Below are 26,415 nucleotides of genomic sequence, written 5' to 3' on the forward strand. Positions count from 1 at the left end.
TCATAGCAGAAGTGCTAATTGTGAAGCAGACAACAATAAACATATGCTGGAATATAAAGACATTTTAAAAACTAATTTAAAAACAACAGAAATAAAAATTAATGTTCAAGATTCCACAGACACTGAATTTTATCCTGTGTTGTCTATCCCGGACCCTGAAAACTTAGAACAGCCCATTGAAAATTTGTGTAGCCTTGAAAACCAACCAGTAGTATATGTAAGCGGGTATTTAGCTGCCAAACTATTACAGAACAGTTCTTGTTTAATTTGTGAAGAGTGTTTGAGCGTGAAAACTCCTGTTGACAATGATTTGTATGCATATATATCTCTTCGCGAATGGTGGCATGATAAAAAAAGTCTCGTTTATCCAACAATTCAATTATGTACCACCGTAAATGAAGCTAAACAATTTTATCATGACCATATTGCCGACCAGATATATATGGAAAATGTTGGAAAATTCATTTTCTTAATGTTGAGTACAAATTGTAATTTTAGTTGGTTTAAATGTCAACAACATAATAAAGAAATTTATGATAAGATGTTTAAAATATTAAGTTACCTTTTTCTAAGAAAAAGTTGTAAAATCATTAATGACAGCTTCATAAAAAGTGAAAACAATTTTGCTGACAAAAGTAAAAAAGCACAGCAACAAAGCATTGAAAAGTAATCTTGAGGCTGAGGTTCGATCAGCTGATAAGAAAATTAAAGATGTTTATAAATAAAAATCCTATTTTTTCTTAGAAAAAGTTGTGAAAATAAAAGTTTACAAAATTATCATTTCTGTACTTTGTTATAATATTCAATAATTCCTCATGCCTACAACTGCTATGTCATGTTCAATACTTATTGTAATATACCTATTTTATTTCGAAATAAATAATTTACGTTACAAAACTTCGTTTTACTTACACATAGTATAAAATAAAAATAGTAATCATTAAAATATTGAAGGTTCCTATACTAGATATCGATATGCAATTACAACCCTAGCAAAGTATCGATAATCGATAAGTTATTACGAACGTCACTAATACTGTCAGAAAATAAGGCATTATGTTGGTAGCTCCGCCTGCAGTTTGTGCGGTTGGTAAACATTTGCGGGTCGTTCTCTAAAATGCATATGTGTGCGTGAGCTCAAAAAATATCTATGGAGTGCCGTCTCTTACTCTTTTATGCTCTTTGGTGTGCGCCTACTCTTAGTGATATGTTGTAAGTACTGGCTGAAAAGAAAATGGCAATGAAAAAGAAAACCAATACGTAAAATCACTTTCCGTCAAAAATTGGCACGGATTGGTTATTGGTTTGTAAATAAACAGTAAACAATAATTAATTACCAAGGTGATTTTTGAATTTGAAAGCCTTGCACTAACTACTACCTGCTGTTTGATCAAGATTATTTCTCGGAGGACGAAGTATGGAGCCAATTAAAGAAGAGAGTCCATTCGCTTCTGTATATATTTTTGATGTAGAAGGTTTGGTTAACTTTTATTATACAACTAACTGTGGCCGCGACTTCGTACGCGTGAAAATAGTTTGAACTAGCTGTGCCCGCGACTTCGTACGCGTCAAAGTAGTTTGATTAATATTTCTCGTTTATGCAATATTTTTCTTTACTGCTCCGTCCCTATTGGTTGTAGGATGATATTCTATAGCCTAAACGTTAGGTTTTAGGCCCTAAAGCCTTCATGGGCTATCCAAGCAACACAAAAATATTTTTTACAAATCTGACCAGTAGTTTCTGAGATTAGCGCGTTCAAGTAAACAAACAATAATCGGGCAACGTTTTAAACACCAATCTTTATCTTAATAAATCAATAATTTCATCATGTTTTTATTCCATCCTTTCATAATATTTTGCAGTGTATTTAGGGTATGAAGATGAAAAACATTAAATTAAAAAATACCTACATTTTCTATTTCTATGTATCCGATTTGGCCCATATGACCCAGGCGCCACCTAGCGATGACGTCTCATTTCAGTTTCATTTTTGGTCGGGGATACCGTAGCCTAGGAAACGGGTGTAGCTACAAGACAACAACATTGATAAGTCAATTTCCCTATCGTGTTACATAAATCTTCATAAATATTCGCTTTATATCACGTTTAGTATCAACTGCAGTTTCATTTAAATCTTGGTTAACCAGTGATTGCAGCTTTTGTGTGGGCCAGAGTGAAGAATTTTTTGACAGATCAAAGTATGGCTGGCAGGTAGGATTTAGTTTAATTTTGTCTCAATTTATCAATCTAAATCACTTTGAAGCACTCTATTGTATTCTTATGCGGAATAATCAGGTAGCAACACATCAGACGTGTATCCCGGAAGGCAAGTGGCGTCCCAAATGTGTCCCCTCGATCCCGGCCGAGCGAACGATTGCGTATCAATTTTATCACAGAATACATTAGGTGGGAGGGCAGCGGCGGCGGCGCCTGGCACGGCACGAGCTCACTTGTCTCGCCGTAATATTCTGGGAAAAGTAAAATCAAAAGTACATCACCCTGCTTTATTTATAATTTTTCATGCACACCTTTGATTATCACAAAACAAGAGAGTGGGTGGAGACTTACTGAAATTGTAATAATTTTTTCGCACATAAAAATATCATACTTTTGATTAACATTTGAATTTCCCACAAAATATCTAAATTACATCCTTTATTCTCAAAAATAAATACTTTTGTTATTTTTTTATGTACAGAAATCAGAATCAAATTATTAAGCAAATACAATAATCACGAACATTTTTTTATTGCACAGAAAAAACTATAAAATGTCAACTGTACTAACATTGATTAACATTTTTAGATTTATTAGTTCAACACAACTTTTAATGTAATAAAAATTTAAGTTGTCACATAAACATATAATAAATAAATTCTAAACATATCATACCACCACTCAATAAAACACAATAAATATGGCAGCAATAAACTGTTACAATAAATAAGGCAATATGTTCACCCATGCATGTCACGTCAGTAGATGGCAGGTGGCATCACTGGAGCGCGGCACACCTGCACGCACCCCTCACCAACAGTGACACACACCGCTTCCAGTGGTAAACACCTCAGAACAAAAGTACTCAAAATAAGCTTGCCTAACATGGCAGCAACCACATAGTAACAGTTGTTTGATCAATACAACTCTCAGTGTCTATCAGTAGTGCCTCACAATAATGTGTAACTGTTGTGTTAAACTGCTATTTTATTCATAAATCCCAAATAACGATTCAAAATGTCCGAAATGGGGTTTGAGAACGTGTTTTACCTTGAGAGTGAGTGCTATTATATAGTTGTTATGTTGAGAGCGACGGTGCGGAGGGACAGATGAGGTGTTGCCTGGATACGCTCCACAGAGGCTCTCCGCCACCCGAGCTCAGGCAGATCAATAACATCTCTATCGCTTGGATAGCGTTATGCAATTGTTTGATTTGGTTTATTTTGTTTGATGTTTTATTATTAAATGTTTCTACTTTATAATTTGTTACATAATATAAAATGAAAATTAGATAAGACTATTTTTCTGAATCACTTTTGTTTTTTAATATGGGAAAAATGGCATTGTTTGTTGATTAGAATTACATATTAAAATTTTAAATTAATATTAGTTTTCAATTTAATTTTCACTGAGGTATAACATACACAGGAAAAAAGATTTTTTTTTAAACAAGCTGATAGATCTTGTATGCTTGGCTGTATATTTTTTTTCATTCATTTTGATAATAGAGGAAACCAATCAAAGTAATACATTATAATAATGATGTGCAATTAAATATAAGGTTTCATTAGTGAGTGCAGGTAGATCAAAGGGGTGGCAGCCCTTGTTGTTCACAACAGGGGGAAATGCAATTTGCCATAGATTAAGTTGCATAGGTATTATCTGGTGTGTAATGAATATCATGTTACTTTTTAGCTTTTTAATGTTTCTGTTTTGATGATGGGTTTATTTTTTATACATTATTTATTTGTGACCTATTTTGGCTATTTCATTACGATTTCTAGCACACCCAGATTCGAGATAAAAAAAACATATAATGATTTTTATTTCGAAACTGCCGCGTCTGGAATTCAGTGGCGAAGACCCTTACGGATCTTAATTTTGAACCACTGCGTCATAATGACGCATTTGTAAAGTACGATATTTCACAAATTAATTTTTCAACATGAGTCTATCTGCCATCTTAAAACAATACAGCATGGTGTATGTGTGTCATGGACTGTGACGAGTTGTTATGATGGGTATGGTATTCTGTTGCAGATTTTGAGTGCGGCGACGAGGTTCTGGTGGAGTCGTCGCCGCCCGCTTCGCCAGACATGGCGGCGCGACTCGCGGCCCCCACTCAGGTAAATGGCTATGGACCAGCCATTAGCTCACTTGGTTCTTCTTTCAAACTTGTTGCTCACTTGATTAATTTGAAAGGTTGTGGAAACGTAGATGCTGCTACGTAAAGACCAGTCTGTCTGAGGTTCCTTCAGAGGGCTGCGGAAACGCTGCGAGGAGCCATCTGTCCAGATAAAACCCAGAAAGTATGAAACGGTCGTTTTATCTGACTTCTAGTTTTGCAGCTCAATCTTGGAACTCTGCAGGACTCCATACTTATTTCGATTTTTCTTCCTCACTAATGCGTCAGTTGTCTACACATACCTACAAGTTCATAGCTTCACGATCCTACTATACACAAGGTAGTTTGCCGAAAATGGACTTTGACTTAACATTAAAATTCCATTTCGACGACTCCTATCGATTCATTATGATTGACCTATATTATGTAGTAAAGTAAACGAGTAATTACAGCTTTAGACTTTAAAAGGCTTCAAGCCGTATATGATTGTTCTACAACCGAAGCTTAAACTTGTAACTAAATTGTCTGCTGCTAATGAGGGCTATCGTTTTTATACTTAACAGTTGGCACCCCTGGCGATTGACAGGACCTTACTCTACAGTGGCGACATCTTGATGAGGGCAAATGAGATAGTCCTCCTACCACTTTAGCGCTCACCAGTTGGCGCCACTGTCTTCGCTACTAGCAAGTGACAGGACCTTACTCTACAGTGGCGCCAACTGGTGAGCGCTAAAACGATAGCCCTCATTGCTTGTAGTTTACACCGCTATGTTGTGATCAGGGAACGAGTAACGGCGCGGGCGGCGGCGGGTCGCCGAGCGCGGTGCGCGAGCTCATCGTCATCCCCGAGCTGCCCAACTCCATACATTTGCAGCACGCTATACAGCAGGTAAAAATATCGATATTGATAGATCCCCCATGCACGCCATACAACAGGTACAGATATTGAAGTGATCCAACACTAGGTGGACCGACGATCTGGTGAAGGTCGCTGGAAGAACCTGAATGCGGGCAGCGCATGACCGGTCGTTATGAAAATCCTTGGGGGAGGCCTTTGTCTAGCCGTGGACGTCATTTGGATGAAACTAACGAACGAATTGGTTGATGTTCATTATTTCAGACCATGGATGTAAGAGAAATAAATGAATTGAAAGGATGTTTACTGATTGGACTTAGGAGTACATCTGCAAATGAAAAAATGTTGAATGCTACCCTCATTTTAGACAAAAGTGACATTCTCGGCACCTCACTTCACGGCGAAGCATTATGTTGGTGACACACCATTTATATTTTGCCTAGCCAGTTACGGGTCATTGGATAATTTCAGTACTAGCGTTTCCCTGCCGGTTAGTTCACCTTGATTGCGCTATGTTAATGTGAAAACATGTAATTTACCGCGGAACTACAAGGAGTTTGGTGGCCTTTATGAGACTTGAAAGTATTCTAGATTTGTCATAATGTTAGGGTTGATGATTAGGTTCCTAAATACGAGCACCGCATTTAAATTACAATTCACAGTCACTTGGCAAGCACCCAAATCTATACTAACTATAAATTAGCGTGAAATGAACAACGTTTATTGAATGTTTTATGAAAAAAATTAGGTTATATCGTTCTACCCACATTTTTATTCTTTGTAAGCAGTTATTTGTTGTAAATTCGATGGCTATCTGTAGCATGTTCGAGAAATGAAGCAAAGAAAAAAGTTAATTTCCTATATCAGGATGTTTAAAATTTGGGATTTCACTAAAAGCGAAGCCATTTCAGTATTTCGTAAAAAGGAGTTCGTCAATTTGAAGGCACTTGAAACTTGACGTTTGAGTTTAACCGAAACTGCCTAAATATTTTTTTATATTGTGATGTATATTTTGGTGCTGCAATCGTACCTATATGAAAGAAAAGCGATATGTTACAAGAAGCTGCCACAATTTGGTAGCATCAGGTGATAGAAAGTGACGCATTTTCATTGCGTGCGCGATTATGCGTGCAGGCCAGACAGTTTTTATATCCGTGAATCCGTCTGTGGAAAACTACTGGAAATGGCGATTTGAGTTACACTTCTATTGATGCTGAATTATTACGTTGGCAGGTAGAATGGAATAGAATGTTTTTATTTGAAATAAAGGTATACAAGCAGGCAAGACATAGGTACATAAAGAAAGAGATACACAAGTGGACAGATAGCTGCTTGTGCCCCTCTGACAAAAAGGCACCCGCTCAGCATACTTCAAGACCGCGCCAGGGCTTGTCTCGAAACTGATTTTCAGCGGGGGTCCTCTGTTGCCAGCAGGTAGTTCGAACTCATTGAGTAGTTTTGTAAATTATTGGTTTTTGGTACCCAGGTGTCGAGTACTGTGCAAGTGGAGGTCAACGGTGAGAGCTCCGGCCAGTCCAGCCCCACCACTGAAGCCCAGCACACCTACATAACCGTTGCAAGTAAGTGTTTGTTTGTTTACGCTACTATGCACGTGTCACTTGTATTTATTTGTTTACCCAGGGGACTGACGTCATAGCGTAGTGCCAGCAGACAAGATTTACAGAAACTGCATACTGGCAGTTAATAAAAACTGCCAGTTAACTGGTGATATTATCTTGTGACGTACATTGCAATACAATTAAAATAATTTGGCACGAAAGAAGACACTTATTATTTTTATTTACAATTATTTGGACAAATTAGAATCCAATAAGTTTATGTAAAGCATGTATACTTTTATTTGTAGGCATGTATTTATTTATTTTTGTTTGCACATTATGTTTGTTTAGCACATTTTATTTTGTTTGTGTGGGCGTGCAGTGCAGGACTCGTGGCGTGGCGGCGAAGCGCTGACTGTGAAGACCGAGGCCGACAGTGACCAAGAAAGCAAGTTTTGTTTTTTCGTTGGCTTTAGCATGCTATATTTTGGTTCTTGCAATTTAAAAAACCGCTTACGTTCTTTTGTTCGAGAAAGGATCGCTGCGCGCGCCGAAGATTCTTGATTTCGAAGAGTAACCGTGATGATTACTTTTGGGAATCAAGATAACTCTTCTAAATTATAGATAGCTGTATAATTTTGTTTGTTTGTAATAAAGGTTATATCACTCATGTCATGTATGTAAAATAATTTGACGTGTATTCGTGATATAAAAAATGATAAAACATTTTGGTACTTTTCTGTTCACGTGACCTGTTTTTTATTTGCAAGAACTTCAAACAAATAACAACAATAACTTACGTGTGCTTTGGTGCAGGGTTTTATTGCGATGTCCTCTATTTATGATATCACACAACACACTAACGTCGCGGAAGCTTTGATCGCGCCTTTGATCTGGACAAATAATACACAACAGATTCACCCTCCGAAATTCAATCTGATCATCTCTACCTGTCAGTGCGATATTAAAAGTGCTTGTTAATTTTTTGCTATCAATCAAAAATGGTCTTTAGTGTGTCGATGTAGGTAGTAGTTTTAATCGCGGAGGGGTTGTAATATTGGGGTGTAATTGCGGATTATCTACCTGGATGGTTCGATATCGCGACAGGTGCTGGCTACCTTTGAGTTGACGCGTGCCAAGCGCCCTTCCCCGCGCCGCTATGTGTCTACGATTATCGGGTGCTCCCTTTTTTTTCGTGTTTATGTGTTGTGACTTTTACATTATTTTGTAAGATAAAATCGAGATTAATCTGATCATTTTGGTTGATGAGTTTGTGTTAAAATGTGTGATACATATAGTAAGTATTGTGCAACACAATAACACTTCTCACTAACAATTCTTTGGTGCTTTATCTGTCATCTAAACATCTTCAAGTACTAATTCTGTTTAACCGGGGTAGTTATATTCTTTTTAACCATCGAAGAATGAAAGTGTGCTAAATTCGGAAGTTGCTCAAAGTGATTTTGTCTCAGTGTAGATAATATCTATAATCTAAATAGATAAAAAAAAGAATCACTAGATGTTCTTCTTCTTCTTCTCCTCTATGGCTATTGTGTTTCCACGTTTGCCAATGTCACGTGAGCATAGCCATTACACGGTATAAAAAGTTATAAACCTTGGGGTTGAGTGCTATTAGGTATAGTCTAGCGTGCACACCTAATCTAAGCGCTACATTCGTTATAAAAGAAGTAAGCCTTAAGACAGTTAAAGGAAAAAGCAATAATACGCGTATCTACACTTTTAATAATACTGTACTTGATATATAAATAAATAAAACATACGACTACCCTACCGACCACTTAATTTTTAACACCTGTAATATGTAATTTACCTATGTTCCACGAATAAACGAATTTTGATTTGACGATTGGGCTAAAAAATTGAGAAAAAATTGAGTTGTGAACAGCCTGTATAATAAATCCAGTACATAGTCAATAAATGCTCTACAAAGGGGAAAGTTTGCAATTATATCGCTTACATCTCTCTTACAATGGTCAAAATACAGGTGGGGTGGTAGAGTGGGTGTCGTTAGAGCGAGAGCGCACGCATTAGAGCGGGACGGGCGTCTGTTAGGCCGGTGCGTGTTTCTGGGAAGTCTGGTCCAGGGCAAGTTGCCTGGGAGATCTCCGGCGGTATGGAGGTGCCTCGCTACCGGTCCTATTACCCCTGTGAGTTACACCCCCGGGCCTAAGGTTTCTGTGCCATAATTATAGGTTGCCGTGGCACTGTCTCGGCGCTGAGTTCATTATAGCGTTGGGCGTGGGCGAGATATCGGCTGCTGTCTTGGAGCGCGACTTATTCTTTCGTTGCTATCTCTCGTGCTAACAGTCTAAACATCCTCCATCTTGTGGTACTAACAGTATTAAATTAATTTAACTGTTGTTAATAAGTGATTGTTTTCCGCAGGCGAGGGTGGTAACGGCGTGAACTACCATGTGCAATACGTGGAGCCTCAGGAGCTGTACGGGCAGAACCACCAGCAGCAAGCTATGTAAGCTTTTCCTTTGTTTCACTATACATTTTCATCACAAATCCCCATCGGGTGTGCCCTTTTAGATGTTTGGGGAAACGTACCGAAACAATTTTCTTTTGTTTTACACATTTTTCGAAGAAGTGATTTTCTAATGCGAAATAGTAGGCATAAAATTACTGCGCGGCCATACATTTTAATAAAGTGAATAAGATGTGTACCAAGCCACAATTTATTTTTCGCCGCTGATTTGAACTTCCGATGACATTTCCAATAAGATTTGACCTTGAGATGACTTTTCCAATTAGGATGTTTTTTATGAATACCAATATTATCACACATTTTACGTTAAAATAATATATTTTATACCTTTGGACGCGCTTCAGTAACAACCATTTTATATGGGACTTTAAAAAAATCTTACTATCTTTTATCTTTGTTATTACTGCGCAGACATAATGAAAAAAACCTTATCCCTTATATTGTTGGGACGTTGATACTTTAAAATACAGCAAGCCTTCAACCAAAGATTTTATTTTGTTTCATTTTCCGGCGTTCTAAGCTCGACGCCAAGCCTGTGCTAGCTGCGGCAAGCCATTAAATACGTAATTGTGTAGATGGTGGGCTTATTTACACGCAATGAGTTCTTCGCAACAAATATTGGCGATGCAAGCCACGTGCCAGCTTACAAGCGACTGCATCCGAACAAAGCGGTTGCCATGGAAATCAAACTACTTCTAGATGCGGTCTAGCGTCTCTAGAGACGCGTTGTAGTTGTTATTGGTTTATAGGTAAGCGATTTTCATCGCGTTGGCCCTCTGCCCCTCTAAGAAAGCAATTTGAGGTCATTTTGGTGAAGATTTTACGAGCAGCACACAGCATCATCCTTGAAGCAGTCAGTATTATTGTTTCAAGCTGTGCGGCTAAATAGAAATTATCTTATTTTCTATTCATTAGAATATGTGACATTGCTTGAGCACTTACGAAAGCTCTCAACGGTTTGCAAGTGTCTGCTCAAAAAGTTGATTACGAATGCTTGAGTTAGTTAATACTAAATGCTCAAACTGTCCATGTACGCCGGGATTTTATTTTAATAAAAAAACGACTCGAATTTCTTATAAAATTATTCCGCAGAATACGCGCTTTCTGCCGTTACAATGTTATACTGAGCGGATGTAACATTTTGGTTTGGTATCTTGTTAGTTATCGGTGATATTATAATAATTAATTAATTATTTGAATGTTGAATGTGATGTAATGACATACCTACCTACGTAGTGTTACCAAATAAATATTTTTCTTTCATTATTTTTTTCCGACGTCCATCGCGCGTACGGATATTCATTGTACCTATGTGTGCCGCTACCCTGGCATCATTAATCGATTAGGCCTTGTATCCACTTCAGCATGCTCAAATGAGCCGCTTAAGTTTCGGCCAAACCAACGCGTGCGGTTCGCGTCGGCAATGCCGATGGCGATCACTGCACGACGCCGCGACCAATGAAAAAAACATGACGCGTTGGCTCATCGCTAAAAATTCATACGACATCTGATTGCCATCGCGCAGCATGCAGCTTTAGTTTGGCCGAACCTTTAACGAACTTAAGGCGTTATCGTTTCGAACCTCTATGAAGTAACCTATATTTTATTGTTGGAGAAGGTGCAGAAGGCTTTTCTAAGATTTCTTTATAAACGTGTCTATGTATACTATCCATATTTATATCCCTCCTCGTTTATTCTTGGGTGTCTTGGGTACAACTCGTTGGAAGTTAGGAGGTCTATGCAACAAATTGTTTTCATCGTCAAGCTGCTACACGGCAGGCTTAACATTTCTGACTTACTCAATGAATCACTGAGGCTGTTTGCACCCAACAACTATTATCGTAGTCGAAGGCATGCATTGTTTGCTGTTCCTCCGTGTCGCACGGTTTCAAGATCGAAATCACCCATACCAGTACGTACCTACATTAAGTGCTCTCAATCGTTTCCTGGACCAAAACCCAAAATGTGACGTGGGAGAATGCAGAGGGGTGGAGTAAGTTACTAGCAGAATGTCTGGGTTCGTGTGAAAATAATCGCATCTGATTTATGTAGTTTTCTTAAGTTAAATTGTTTAAAGTACTTAAATGTTATTCTGAACTTTGTTACGTATTGTTTGAATAGTGTAATTGGTACTACCGTTCAAATAAAATAAATTAATAAATTGTAATGAATACAAAGTCGCTTGTGGCCCGCAGGGAGACGCTGCGCACGTACCCGGTTGACGGCATGGCGACAATGGGCAAATGTGAATGTGATATAATGTCTCTTTCTTTTGTTTATCTCTCTGACGCCGTTCCTCCTCTTATAGATGACCCACGCTGAACTGTCCCACCAAACTCAATGACAGGGGGGCGCTACCATCGTTCAACTATATGGTTTCCAACATGGCAAAAATCGGAACCAGCGATTCGGTATTGACGGTGGCGCCCCACAGTCAATGTCATGGATAGGACAGTTCAGTATTTTGGAACTATACGTCCATCGCGCGTACGACCCAGCGTTGCCATGGCATCATAAGCGTTATGGTCATGTACACAAAGTCGATTATCGCCCGCAGGGAGACGCTGCGCACGTACCCGGTGTACGGCGTGGCAACGGTGGGCAAAATATGTGAATGTGATGTAATGTCTCTTTCTTTTGTTTATCTCTCCGACGCCGTCCTCCTCTTACGTCATACGATATTCATTGCATGTGTGCCTCGTCGTTACCATGGCATTATGAGCGTTATGGTCATGTACACAAAGTCGCTTGTCGCCCGCAGGGAGACGCTGCGCACGTACCCGGTGTACGGCGTGGCCACGGTGGGCAGCGGCGACGCGGGCCCCAGCGACTGGCCCGCCGGCGCCGCCGCCGACTACACGGCCTACGGAGTCGTGGTGAGTCTGAACAAGGTAAATATGACACGTTTATAAATACTTTTTACTATAGTCTGGTCCGTGAGCACGTAGAATTTTGTCCAATGACCCCTAGCTACTCATCCTTATCGCTCGCGCGTAATTATGTTCCTATTGCGCTCGCACACTCACTGCGGGTGCCAGTCACACATTCGCGACAGCAATACAGGGTGTCCCGTAATGTAACGTCAAGCCGAAACTGGGTGTTGAGGCAAGTTATGCTGGTTATCAGAAAAATATAAAAAAAAATCTATGTAGCATTTTGTCAAAATAATAGGCATTTAAAAAAAATCAAAAAATTCTACTCCCGGTGACAGTCTTTTTACTCGTGTTACCACAAATCTTCACTTTTTCCAAATTTTTTTTTTGTTATGTAACCCTGAATAATGCTTATCTAAATTGTTATCAAAATTACAAAACCAGCTGCTCCAACTTGGATGAAAAAAATACATTATTCCCAAAAAAAATATCAAAATAAAAATTTTGCCTAGTTTAAACTGACTGTACTGAAAAAAAATTGTACTACGCGAGTGTGGCAAGTGACGTCATAATTTGGCGCATTTAGTAAGGATTCCAAAATGGTATAACACTTTGTAAAATCTTGGTGTAATTGTCGACAATTTTTGTTTATTGGAAATAATCCCGTTTTTAACTTTATCTACCTTGGTTAAAAATATTATTCTAATGTGCCCAAAATTCAAGTTTCTGGCTTAAGTGAGGTGGAGAAGCCATTTTAAAAGGTATGAGCGGGACGGAGAGGGCCATCTTACCAAGCAGGGATGTTATGGATGTCCGTAACCGTAACCGAAACTATTGGATATCCGAAATAAAAAAATATCCATAACCGTAACCGAAACTGATTCAAAAGTTACGGATAGTTTCGGATAAAGGCGGAGTCTAAGGGTACAATTCCAAACTGCAAAACTCTATGAAATCTGCAGTATACACGCCGCAGCTGCAATGCCGCGCTGCCGATTTCATAGTTTTGCAGTTTGCGGTTGCAGTTTGCGGTCTGCGGCCCGTCTTGGAATTGTACCTTAAATCTTAATATTTGTTACCAACTTGTCTGGCATTCGCTGGCACCATCTAATATGCCAGCCTGTTTTACCTTTATCATACATAGGTGTCGTATTAGTTGGTACATAAAGTGGCTATGTGGGTCACGCTCACTCAGCATCTTGCTATTTGTATTATACCTACATTTTTGAAATTCTAATAATTCCGTAACCGAAATTATCCGAAACTTTCGGATAATCTGAAATGATTTCATATCCGTGACCGTAACCGAAACCGGTATAATATTATTCTAATATCCGTAACCGTATCCATAACCGAAACTTCATATCCCTATTTATCCCTGTTACATAGTAAAGGCGCGCGCGCACGGGTGACTTTTGTCACAGTATGTCAACTACTAATTACTGTCATGGTGACAAAAGTTTCTGTGACTGACTGTACGGTAGTCAGTCACAGAAACTTGAATTTTGGGCACATTAGAATAATAATTTTTAACCAAGGTAGATAAAGTTAAAAACGGGACTATTTCCAAAAAACCAAAAATTGTCAACAATTACAGCAAAAATTTACCAAGTGTTATACCATTTTGGAATCCTTACTAAATGCGCCAAATTATGACGTCACTTGCCACACTCGCGTAGTAAATTTTTTTTTTCAGTACAGTCAGTTTAAACTAGGCAAAATTTTTATTTTGAAAAATTTTTTGGGAATAATGTATTTTTTTCATCCAAGCAGGAGCAGCTGGTTTTGTAATTTTGATAACAATTTAGAGAAGCATTATTCAGGGTCACTTAACCAAAAAAAAATTTGGAAAAAGTGAAGATTTGTGGCAACACGAGTAAAAGGACCGTCACCTGGAGTAGAATTTTTAGTTTTTTTTTAAATGCCTATTATTTTGAAAATATGCCACATAGATTTTTTTTTATATTTTTCTGATAACCAGCACAACTTGCCTCAACACCCAGTTCCGGCTTGACGTTACATTACGGGACACCCTGTATAATTACGCGCGGGCGATAAGGATGGGTAGCTAGGGGTCATTGGACAAAATTCTACGTGCTCACGGAGGGCTTTAGAATAGAACACACTTTTATATTTAAATTTTTTTTGAAAAGAACAATGGCACATTTTGTATGTACTCCGTCCCCAGAACTGCATGCTAATACTATAATTTTATTATATGACAGCTCAAGTCTGATGTCTCGGAAAAAAGTTATGTCAAAAAATAAAATATCATAATCAATCCTAAAAAAATACACATTAAATCACTTTGACCAATTTAAAATGTTTATAAGGTAGGTATTTAAGTGCTACAGTTCTGGGGACGTTTTGTCCCATTGTTCTTTAACTGGGATTTTGGGCTTGATTAATGGGCCACACAAAAGAGGAGATAAACGAGCGAGCGAGTCGCTGACATAGCCCGACGGATTAGCAAGCTAAAGTGACAATGAGCAGGGCACATAGTACGCAGGCAAAAGGTGGACCGACGACCTGATAAAGGTAGCAGAAAGGAGCTGGATGCTGGCCGCTACCAACCGTGCGATGTGGAAGTCATTGGGGGAGGCCTATGTTCAAAATTCAAATTCAAATATTTAGAGTAGTTTAAGAAATTTAAAGAACTATTGATAGTGACGTGCTAAATTTTAGACGCGAGACAGGTAGAGGCGTATCCCGCGATTCCCGACGCGCGCTTGTTTCAGGGTGCCTTTGACTGCCCTCTAAAGTTATCCGCTCACCTTTACCGACATATTTCTCTTTGTCGTTTCTGCTGGGGGGAGATTTTTCGTTCAATCAAAAGCCTTAAAGCAGTCTATACAGTACATGGGAGGTTTTTCGTTCAAACACAGCCTACAGTATTTTTATATGATTTTAAAACCCTGTAAAGTATTTGGTATATTGTTCGAGATATCAATGGAAATCATGCTGATCGAGAGAACAAATAGGACGTCGTGGTTTTGCTAAAATATGCTACTATATCTATAGTTTGGAAAAATCTAGAAGGTAATTATAAAGGGCACTTGAAAATAAGTTGACGTAACTAAACCTACGCAGCGGCGCCAAGGCGAACATCCCATTGTGGAAGAATCACGCATGCGCTGTAATACGCGTCCTATCCTGACAGTGCTGGCAACCTACAAATACACGCTATGATCAAGGACATTTAATTAAAATCTCCTTGATCATAGCGTGCGCTAGCATTTAAATTGGCTTATACGAGTATGGTCAAAAGGATACTTTAATGAAGAAAAACGTTATTTTTAAGCACAGCTTTTAAAATAATAGGTAACTTAAATGGCAGACTAGATTCATCCGTCACTACCAATGAATTAGTAACTGATGCCATAAGTATTACATCGGTATCAATGACGTGAAGTTACCAGCATTTTTTCCCCGGAAATAGATTTTTTTTTGTATTTTCGGCCAAATCGGACATTATTAATTACCTAGCGGCCGCTCGCGACTTCGTACGCGTGGATCCCGTTTTACCCCCTTCATCTATCTTACGCGGTTTACATTTTTTCATACAAATGTTTTTTCCGCTAACTCCCGTTCCCGTGGGAATTTTGCAATATCCTGTTGTAACTAAGCTTTAAGTTTACTAAGGTACCTGCATGCCAAATTTCAGGCGTCTAACTTAAGCGGTTTAGATTTTTCATACAAAAGGATTTTCCTGCTAATTCCCGTGGGAATTTCGGGAATTCCTTTCTTAGTGCACCTCTACGGTACCTAAGCTACGTCCCTTCCAAATTTCAAGTGCCTACGTTTAGCCGTTTAGGCTGTGCGTTGATATGTCACTAAGTCAGTCAGTTTCTCCTTTTATATTCTACCAAGCTTAGCACAACTCCAAAGAGCTCCATGGCACACGCTATCTTAGTATCAAGTGAGTTAGTATATCTTACGGTCCCCTCTCGTACTAAAATTAGTTATGAGGTTTAGTTTAGCTACGTAGTTGTGACTGAGGCCTCAAGGAGTCCCATTGCCCACAGGTGGGCGGCGATGAGACGGAAGCAGAGGCCGGGTCTCCGCCGACGCCGCCCGCGCCGCAGCCGCGTATGCCGCCTGCCACCGTGCAGTGGCTGCTCGACCACTACGAGACTGCTGAAGGTACGAGGCTATTGGCATGCTTTCAGGATTATCGTCATCAGTATAGTCTGGTCCGTGAGCACGTAGAATTTTGTCCAATGACCCCAAGCTACCCATCCTTATCGCTCGCGCGTAATTATGTTGCTGTCGCGCTCGCACACTCACTGCGGGTGCCAGTCGCTCAGTCGCGACAGCAATATAATTACGCGCGAGCGATAAGGATGTGTAGCTTGGGGTCATTGGACAAAATTCTACGTGCTCACGGACCGGGCTTTAGGCCTAAGATGCGCGCCGTGATAACTTTTATCGACGTCAAAATGTATGGGCAAAATCGATAAAATAGCGTGATAACCGTTTATCGCGGTGCGCATCTTAGGCCTACTGGTCATAGTTTCCACTGCAGAACGACCCTCTCTGATTGACTAGTGTTTGGAGATCTTAAGGGTCATCATCAAGGTTTTATAGACGCCACAACAGGACAACGACCGTCTCTGATTTACCAGAGGTTAATGGAGTGTTGAAGATCTTAGCTGTGCGCGTGCCTCAAACATTTTAACTGCAATCCTGATGCCATTTATTCCACTAGATAAATGATAAAATATTAAAACTGAATATACTGTGTGTGTACATTATTTAACCCGTTCCCCTTTTTATTATGTGTTAAGGTTTTATATTGTAAATGTGAACTTTTAGAACTTTAATTAATTTTCAATATAATTTTAGAACAGTTTTAGCATAACACATCCAACGTAGAGCGACATATCGTCCAATTTGTCGCCTGGTGTAGTCCAGACGTGACTGTATTATGTCGTACTATTTGACGCTTAGTGTAGTCTAGCGGCCAACATATTGTACGTAGCGTATGGCGACATGTCATCACACTGAGAGTAGGCGCACACCGTTGATTTTTCGTCGGCCGATAGTTTAGTCGGGCTGTTGATCAGCATGGGCATGTATGGGAGTGCGCACACTACGCCGATTCGATTTGGCCGATTCTTCATACAATTTGAAATCGGGCACAACTATCGGCCAACTAGAAATCAACGGTGTGTGCCTACTCTGATGTAGCTTAGGCTTCGCACTTAACAGTAATCTAATCGCAGGCGTGTCTCTCCCGCGTTCGACGCTCTACGCGCACTATCTTCGCCACTGCAGCGCGCACCGCTTAGAGCCCGTCAACGCGGCGTCATTCGGCAAGCTCATCCGCTCGGTGTTCCTCGGGCTTCGAACGCGCCGGCTCGGCACGCGCGGCAACTCCAAGTACCACTACTACGGCATACGCGCCAAGGCGGGCAATGACGCGCCGCCGCCGCCTGACGCTAACGAGGAGAAGAACGATGCTATTGATGCGCTGGTCAGTGATATTACTTGCACAATTTATTTTCGTTCGTTCGTTCGTTCGTCTCATCCGCTCGGTGTTCCTCGGGCTGCGCACGCGCCGGCTCGGCACGCGCGGCAACTCCAAGTACCACTACTACGGCATACGCGCCAAGGCGGGCAATGACGCGCCGCCGCCGCCTGACGCTAACGAGGAGAAGAACGATGCTATCGATGCGCTGGTCAGTGATACTTACACAAGTTACTTTCTTACGTTTGTTCGTTTTAGTGATAAATTCCAGTGTTGCACAAAGGCCTCCCCCAAGGGTTTTCACAACGATCGGTCCTGCACTGCCCGTATCCTGGCCCTACACGATACAAAGTTTCGAAAAGTCCCTTTCTGATGAAACATAAAACGAACAGACGACGCCTTGACGTTGCAAGGGGCCATCTGTCGCATGTTTGCTAAGGTTCGTTAGTTGCTCTGGACTTATTTTGCATTTAGCTTTCTGATTGGGCCATTGGGCGTGATTTGTGATTCTCTTCCTACTCCAATCAATCCAGATTAACTCAAACAGTTTATCCGGGCCTTTACAGGCTTTCGGCTACTGCCGATATTACGCCTGATATTATACTCCATTCTTCGGCATTACTATGCTGAAGAATGGAATATAATATCAGGCGTTACTTTGCAGAAATCCATAATTACATATTAAAAAGATAAAATCCTATCTTTTTAACCGACTGAGTCCCAGACGGCATTAATTAATGTCATAACAATTGATTATCTATTGTGTCTAGATTCGCGGAGCTTGAAGGATTAATATCGAAAAAGCGAATGGACGTCTTCGGACCCGTTGTCTACCACACTCTCTCATTCTAAAAGCACGCGCGGGGAGTTTCTTTTGCCTTCATGGAGCTTACTAAGCCTGGTCCGTGAGCACGTAGAATCCCGTCCAATGACCCCAAGCTGCCCATCCTTGTCGCTCGCACGTAATTATGTTGCTGTCGCGCTCGCACACTCAATGCGGGCGCGCGTCGCACAGTCGCGACAGCAATATAATTACGCGCGAGCGATAAGGATGGGTAGCTTGGGGTCATTGGACGGGATTCTACGTGCTCACGGACCAGGCTTTATACGGCATACCTCCCACTGAAGGCCCCTTTTTTTGTTGTATACAGGAGGTCCGCGAGCCAGAACCAGAGCGCGAGGCGGTACACAGCCCGGCGGGCCTGGCCGGCCTGGCGCACCGGCAGTACCTGGGGCCCACGCCGGCGCCCGACCCGCCGGCCCTATCGCTCGCCGACCACCCGCCCGACGCCGGCGCCGCCGCCGTGCGCGCGCTGCGGGACCACCACAGGTGAGCCAATCGTCTTATCGAGGCGTTATATCGTCTAGGGGTCATCCATAAAGTACGTCACACGTAAAGAGGGGGGGAGGGGGTCGACAAAGTGTGACATGGTGTGACAAGGGGTGGGAGGGGTCCTAAGTTTCGTGACATCACATTTCAATTATTTCAAATATTTGATATAATGTTGATTTCATAAAAAAAGTACTCAATTTAAATGGAAGTAAAACTAATTTTGGAACTGCTGTTAATTTAATAATTTTTCGATGTGAAATTGCAAAACATGTGACGTCACACTAGGGAGGGGGGTTGGGTTGGGGGGTTCTCAGAAATGTGACCACCTGTGACAAGGACGGCTAAAAAAATCATGAAATTCGGTGACGTACTTTATGGATGGCCCCTATCGATGCATTATATCGTCTTATCGAGGCATTATATCTTCTTATCGAGGCATTATATCGTCTTATCGAGGCATTATATCTTCTTATTGAGGCATTATATCGTCTTATCGAGGCATTATATTGTCTTATCGAGGCATTATATCGTCTTATCGAGGCATTATATCGTCTTATCGAGGCATTATATCGTCTTATCGAGGTGTTATATCGTCTTATCGAGGCGTTATATCGTCTTATCGAGGCATTATATCGTCTTATCGAGGCATTATATCGTCTTATCGAGGCATTATATCGTCTTATCGAGGCGTTATATCGTCTTATCGAGGCGTTATATCGACTTATCGAGGCATTATATCATCTTATCAAGGCATATCGCCTTATCGAGGCATTTTGTCGATTTCAGACTATCTAATATTGACGATAAAATTATATCGTGATAGGTATCCTAAGTCTCGGCGTCGCTGGCAATAACACAGCAACAAAACAGAAGGAGTTTGGATACTCTTCTCGTCAGTTTCATCCAAATAATGTCCACAACGATCGGGCCCTGCGCTGCCCATATCAAACCCACTTCCAGGTGCTTGTTGCGACTTCACCAGGTCGTCAGTTCACCGAATGGGACCCTTACACTATGTTTTCCGGTCCGTAAACGCTACTCGAAAACTTTACTGCAGCAATGGTCTTAGCTACGAGGTTTGTGATGTGCTCTGTCCACTGCCCCTAAAGTGGCAATTTTGCAGGCTATGTCGGCGAATTTTGCACTCCTACAGATATTATTACTGATTCGATCACGTTATCTATGCCACTCCGAGCGTAGCATATTCTATCGTCCTTTAGGTGAACTTAAAGACGTGATTTCACTATGGAGACCACGTTTTAAAGTAGAACTCTTAAAAGTAGTTTAAAAACCGTCCTTATTCCCAGGTCGCACGGTGTGGAGTTCCTAGAAGCCGTGGCGGCCCTCGACATCAACGCTGTGGAGCGTTCCCGCCGTGCCTTCTGGCGCCGTCTGCCTGTGCCGTCTCCGCGCAAGCTCATGACACGCCGTGACGTAGCAGCTTGGCTGCACTCGGCCGATCTGAAGCTGTATCAACAGTGCGTGGAGTTCTTGCTGCCTGATGTATTGCGCCCTATCCCGCCGCAGCTTACTCAGGTATTATAGTAACTATGACGTAGCTTATGACGCGCCGTGACGTAGCAGCTTGGCTGTACTCGGCTGATCCGAAGCTATACACTAGCAGTGCGTGGAGTTCCTGCTGCCTGATGTGCTGCGCCCTATCCCGCCGCAGCTTACTCAGGTATTATAGTAACTATGACGTAGCTTATGACGCGCCGTGACGTAGCAGCCTGGCTGCACTCGGCTGATCTGAAGCTGTATCAACAGTGCGTGGAGTTCCTGCTGCCTGATGTGCTGCGCCCTATCCCGCCGCAGCTTACTCAGGTATTATAGTAACTATGACGTAGCTTATGACGCGCCGTGACGTAGCAGCTTGGCTGCACTTGGCTGATCTGAAGCTGTATCAACAGTGCGTGGAGTTCTTGCTGCCTGATGTACTGCGCCCTATCCCGCCGCAGCTTACTCAGGTATAATGATTCATGGCAGTGAAATTGCACTACACTGAACTACGACGTAGCTCATGACGCGCCGTGACGTAGCAACCTGGTTGCAATTAGCTGATCTGAAGCTGTACCAACAGTGCGTGGAGTCTAGTGTACTGCGCCCTATTCCGCCGCAACTTACTCAGGTATGAATCGTAGCAGTGGAGAAAAATATCTTATTGCGCTACACTGAAATATGACGTAGCTCATGACGCGCCATGACGTAGCCGCCTGGTTGCACTCGGCTGATCTGAAGTTGTACCAACAGTGCATGCTGCTATCCGATGTACTACGTCCTATCCGTCCGCAGTTAACTCAGGTATGATTATAGGAGTGGATTGAACTACCTACTAGGTACTTGCTGCTTGCTGCTATATAGCAGTGGCGGCTCCCCTCTATCTGGCAGAATCTCGTTACGCAGAAACTCATTTGGCATAACTCACTTGGCATAATCTTCTTTAACCGAATATTTATAAGGCATAAACATTGTTAAAAATAATCATCGTTTGGTAGAATGTTTATATACCCGAATTTTCAATGGCGTACTTTTAAGATAGCAGAATTTTATTTGGCATAATTTCGATTTGCATAATGTTTCTTTAGCACCATGATTATTTGGCATCATTATTTAATGATATTCCAATGGTGGAATACGGCTAACATTTAGAGTGCCTACCCAACTTTCAGGTTTGCGTGTTTTTTTAGTGAATAGAGTCCAGCCTAAGACGTCCTTTTCTCAGTGGAAGATCGGCATGATCTAGTCTTCAAATGTACCAACGAAGGTCATTTTAAAAAACTTGTTGGACAACAAAGCTATAAGTTAGGTTAGGTTAGAAGTCAGTGTACCCGCGCAGGCATTCGCCTAATAAAACATTCTAAACAGGGTGCGATCTCAAGTCCTACGGGTGGTAATAAATAAATGTCTTTGTTGTAAGAAAAAAGTGTTACAATTTTGAATGAATCTTCTGTCTTCCAAAATAGGCATTTGCCTGTAGTAAAGACGACAGTGTCCTACTGCACATTAATGGTTTGTAGTTGTTGAGTTTTGCAACGTTATGCCAATTTTGTTTAATGTCCCCTTGTATGTTACGTGCTACGTCGTAGCAGTGGCTTAAGTCGCGGCCTACGTCGTAGCTATGGCTTAAGTCATAGTCTACGTCGTAGTTCTGGCTTAAGTTGTAGCCTACGCCGTAACAAACACTACCTAGTTGTAATATCCTAACAAGAGTACTGAAAGTAAAAAGTAAGGTTCAGTCAAACCAACGCGGTTACACTCGATCAGCCGGCGTGCAGCGAAGGCGATCAGACTTAGGCTCAGAACACAATGATGCAACTCAAAAGTAGGTAACTAGAAGCACAGAATAATAATAAGTACTACGTACAGAAGTTTTACTTCGCGAAGGTATTTAAAAAAATGTATGCTCAATGTCATTAACAATATGGTGTAATTTAGCCTGTCTCAAGAGTCAAGCACCATTTTGTTGACAAACGTCAGTGATCGGCACTGCGCCGAAGCTATAGGGCTGACTTCGGTAAAATGATGTGACGTGAGGTGCCAAACTGCGGAAAATGGCGGAGGAAATACATGATTTAGCATGAATTAACATGAATAATATTAATAATAATAATAATAATAATAAAATAACTTTATTAACACACATTACAAAAAACAATACAACAGATTTTAAAAAGAAAAAGACGAATGCATGTTAATAGGGCGCCCGCTCAGTTTTAGTTGGGACACCTTATAGGATGTCCCGACACTGATTTTCAGCGGGAAGCCCTATTAGCTACTGCGCATCCCTACCGGCGAGCCTGGTGTAAAAGGAAAATAATGTTAATATAAAATTAAATTTAAAACTAAAACAGCACAGAAGGGATACGCAGCAACTATTTGTCGCGGGGTACGTGGACACGAACATAAACCAATACTAATAATAATATAACACAGACACAATTCGATAATTATCAGGAAGAAATTATTTAAAACATTTAACATAAAATTTACAATAAAAAGTTATTTCCATTACATACTTACAAACACGGACAATACAATAAAATTGTACCAATCCTATGTCTTCTCCACTTCACGCGAGGCAACTCAAGGAACAAAGATAGTGAGGTGAAAAAAACAAAGAGAAGAAAAAAAAAAAAAAATGAACGAAAAAGAACTGACATGTCAAACGTGACAGTGTGTCGTTCAAATAACGATTCGACAAAATAAAAATAAAAATAAAAATTAACCTACCACCGACAGAGTGAAAAATCACTTTCTTTGGCTACCACGGATTTAATTGTGAATTGTGATTGCTACCTTCCAAGCAGTAAATGGAAAAAATCAAGATTGTCCACGTAGTAATGATGTGGCAAGCATGTGTCCTGAGGATTACACCCAAAGTATTACTTTCCTCTATGGGATTGACGTTCTCACACTAATAACGATAACAACCCTTTAATGCGTGGCTGGGAACTATATACGACTGCGTCAATCAAAGATTATAATATTATATTTGGATTGCGCACTAACTATAACAAGATGAGGCCGCCAGTGACGCTCAACGACCGTTCGCGCAGGAATTAATGGTATGTGAAGTTCATCAGTTATTCCACCGTTTAGTATCTATGCCAATAAATTCTCGTGCAAATAAACCGAACGGAGAAAGAAATTGGTTTGAAAATACTTCCAGCGCGCGACCGGGGTGATGGCGGCCCATCTAATCGGCCACAGAGACACCCACCCAACGTGAGTGCGATCCTCACTGGTGCCGGGACGACGCAGACAGGCCAGCTGCTGCCAATACACGCGACGCGCATGCACTCAAGGTAAGTGAAACACGTTCACTATCCGCCTTCTGCAGAATTAACATGATTCTTTTTAGTGTGAGTCTAAAAGTGTTTTTAAATTGCAGGGCGCGCAACGGCGGTGGCAGGTCGTTCCAGCAACGCGAGGCCGCATACCTGAAGGATCCACGGAATGCCATGGTGCGATGTTTCGGAGTTGCAAATATGCGGGTGCAAGATCTTTTTTGATATCTGCTATGACTCTGAGCCCATTCCAGCTTATTAAGCAGGTAACTAGGTCTCATTTTAGTAATGACTCCGAACAACATTACTGCAAGGTGTAGCTTTCTACGTGCCTCCATTTTGAGCATGTTAGCGGCATTGAGAAAAGGGGTTATATGAGATCGGGGGGGAACCATGAAGCAAAAACGGGCACATGCATTTTGCACCCTCTGTATAAGGCGAGCAGATCTGGACAGCAGGCATGACCCATACACTGTGTCGCAGTAGTTTAGTCTACTTAAGACCAGCGATTCACACAATGTTACTCTAATTCTTTCACTGAGGTATGGTCTCAGCCTGTAAAGAAGCTTTAGTCGGTAAAAGCAATTACGGGCGCACTCAGCAACATGATTTTCGAACCTCAATTGACTGTCAAAGGTTAATCCAAGGTTTTTTGCTCTATCAACCAACTCCAACGGCTCACCATTTATCATTACTCTGCTACTACCATTAACATTAATTTGGATTTTTAACTTCTCAATATTTTTAGTGGTTCCAATTAACATTAATTTAGATTTTTGGGGATTGAGAACAAGGCAATTTGAGTTACACCAATCAGATATTATATTTAGCTCTTCATTGGCCTTAGCTACAGCATTAACGTAGTCATATGGTGCAAAAGACAGATATAACTGTAAGTCATCCGCATATAAGTGGTAATGGCAGGTAGCAATACAATTTGTTATATCAGCACTGTACAATATGTATAAAATTGGTCCTAGTATTGATCCCTGTGGGACACCACGACGCAGGGGCTCCAACCGTGACCTCAATATAGTGCCATCTTTTTTTTTTAGTTCTACTATTTGAGATCTCCCCGTTAGGTAACTATGGAACCACTTAGTTGTACTATTATCCAGGCCGTAGTAGCTTAACTTAGACAATAGGAGCGGTATATTTATTGAATCAAACGCTCTGGAGAAGTCAAGTAGCATCAACATAGAGACTTGTCCCTTGTCCTGAGCCGTGAGAAGATTGTCGATCACATCAGCCAGAGCAGTCGCCGTACCATGTCCCCCTCGGAAGCCAGATTGATAGTTGGGAAGGATGTCATTATTTTCAAGATACTTTGTCAGTTGATCGCAAACTATTTTTTCCAGAATCTTTGAGAGACACGGCAGAATGCTGATGGGCCGGAGGTCCCGAACCGTGGTAGGGTGACTGGTTTTAGGCAGAGGTTTGACGACTGCCACCTTCCAGCACTCAGGAAACACGCTCCCTTGAATAGACATGTTCACCATATCTGTAATAGACTCAAGAGAGTAAGGAAGCGTCATCAACACCATGTCCAATGTAATACCATCGATACCCTGAGCATGTGATTTCAGTGACTTAATAGTTTTTAACACAACATCACTGTCCACAGAACGTAACGAGAAACCGGCAGAGGCATTAAATCTATGATGCTCATAGTAAGTTAGTTGGGAGATGTTAACCCCATTCTCGCCCGGCACATCTAGAAAGTGTGAATTTATTGTGTTTGGGTCAGTGAAAGTCTGTGAGAGGTCAGCTGTGTCCTTTTTACTTGTTAAAACTGAATTCTTTAAGTTTTTCCACAGTGTCCCTGAGTCTGATATTTTACTATTGATGTGTTGTGTAAAGTAGCAAGACTTTTCCCTATGAATAGCCTTTATCACCAGGTTTTTCATCCGTCCATAAGCATCCCTGAGGGCTGCGGTCCCGATCCTTTTATATTTTCTGTGATAGTTGTCCCTGATGCGCATCATATCCCTAATCGTGTCCGTCAGCCATGGATGGGGAGGGTGTTTAAATTTGCGTGTTTTTAAGGGTGCATGAAGGTCCATGAGGCCTGTGACACAACCGGTGAAGGCAGCGACAAGACTGTTTACAGTATCACAACGTTTTAGGCTGTGCCAATCTATAGCGCAGAGATCTCGATCAAGTAGCTCCTGGACCACATCACCAAGCGGCCTGTAGGTGACCCAGAGTGGGGTCGGCCTTTCTGTCTTAATCCTAAGCTCCGCCACCAGCATGGCATGACCACCCAAATCAGGCGAGTGCTTCACCGTGACGCGCAGGGCCTTTACATCGGTACATATGAGGTCGATCAGGGTACTACTGTGGTCCGTGAAGTGCGTAGGTTCCGTAACTAATTGCTTGAGATTAAGACCATGTATATATTGCTTCAAGGCTCCACATCTGCCGCCACCATCATCATCCAGAAGGTTGATGTTAAAGTCACCAGTCAGGACTAGTCCTCCATACCCAGTGAAAGATGCAACAGACTCGGCGACGGCGTCCAGAAATATGTCAATATCCTGCCAGGGCGGCCTATAAGCAGTGCCAATAACGATGGCCTGCCCGTTCACGCGCACAGAGATCCACATCTGCTCGACCGATCCCACAGTGATAGGGTGAGGACATACTCTTACATTTAGACTCTTGCGAACATAAAAACCGACT

At 41.3% G+C, this 26,415-nt stretch overlaps 1 protein-coding gene and 2 long non-coding RNA genes across 3 annotated transcripts in view; all 3 read left to right on the forward strand.

Moving 5' to 3' along the window:
• Nucleotides 1-1,995: 1,995 nt before the first annotated feature.
• On the forward strand, nt 1,996-5,228 carry LOC135071282 (uncharacterized). Its single transcript, XR_010257233.1, has 3 exons — nt 1,996-2,212; nt 4,259-4,344; nt 5,125-5,228. It is a non-coding gene; the product is annotated as an uncharacterized LOC135071282 (long non-coding RNA).
• A 238-nt stretch (nt 5,229-5,466) lies between these two features.
• Nucleotides 5,467-26,415, forward strand: part of LOC135071399 (transcription factor RFX3) — a 29,528-nt gene continuing 8,579 nt past the window's right edge. Inside the window, exons 1-10 of the mRNA XM_063965191.1 lie at nt 5,467-5,472; nt 6,686-6,779; nt 9,165-9,249; nt 12,032-12,161; nt 16,169-16,286; nt 17,369-17,619; nt 17,759-17,824; nt 18,765-18,943; nt 20,254-20,482; nt 20,794-20,913. Of these exons, the coding sequence (XP_063821261.1) occupies nt 5,467-5,472; nt 6,686-6,779; nt 9,165-9,249; nt 12,032-12,161; nt 16,169-16,286; nt 17,369-17,619; nt 17,759-17,824; nt 18,765-18,943; nt 20,254-20,482; nt 20,794-20,913 (1,278 nt within the window). The remainder of the gene's footprint in view (nt 5,473-6,685; nt 6,780-9,164; nt 9,250-12,031; nt 12,162-16,168; nt 16,287-17,368; nt 17,620-17,758; nt 17,825-18,764; nt 18,944-20,253; nt 20,483-20,793; nt 20,914-26,415) is intronic.
• Nucleotides 22,548-24,545, forward strand: LOC135071279 (uncharacterized). The gene is made up of 3 exons (XR_010257230.1): nt 22,548-23,511; nt 23,616-23,751; nt 23,838-24,545. It is a non-coding gene; the product is annotated as an uncharacterized LOC135071279 (long non-coding RNA).

Source organism: Ostrinia nubilalis, chromosome 4, assembly GCF_963855985.1.
Source record: "Ostrinia nubilalis chromosome 4, ilOstNubi1.1, whole genome shotgun sequence".
Lineage (NCBI taxonomy): Eukaryota > Metazoa > Arthropoda > Insecta > Lepidoptera > Crambidae > Ostrinia > Ostrinia nubilalis.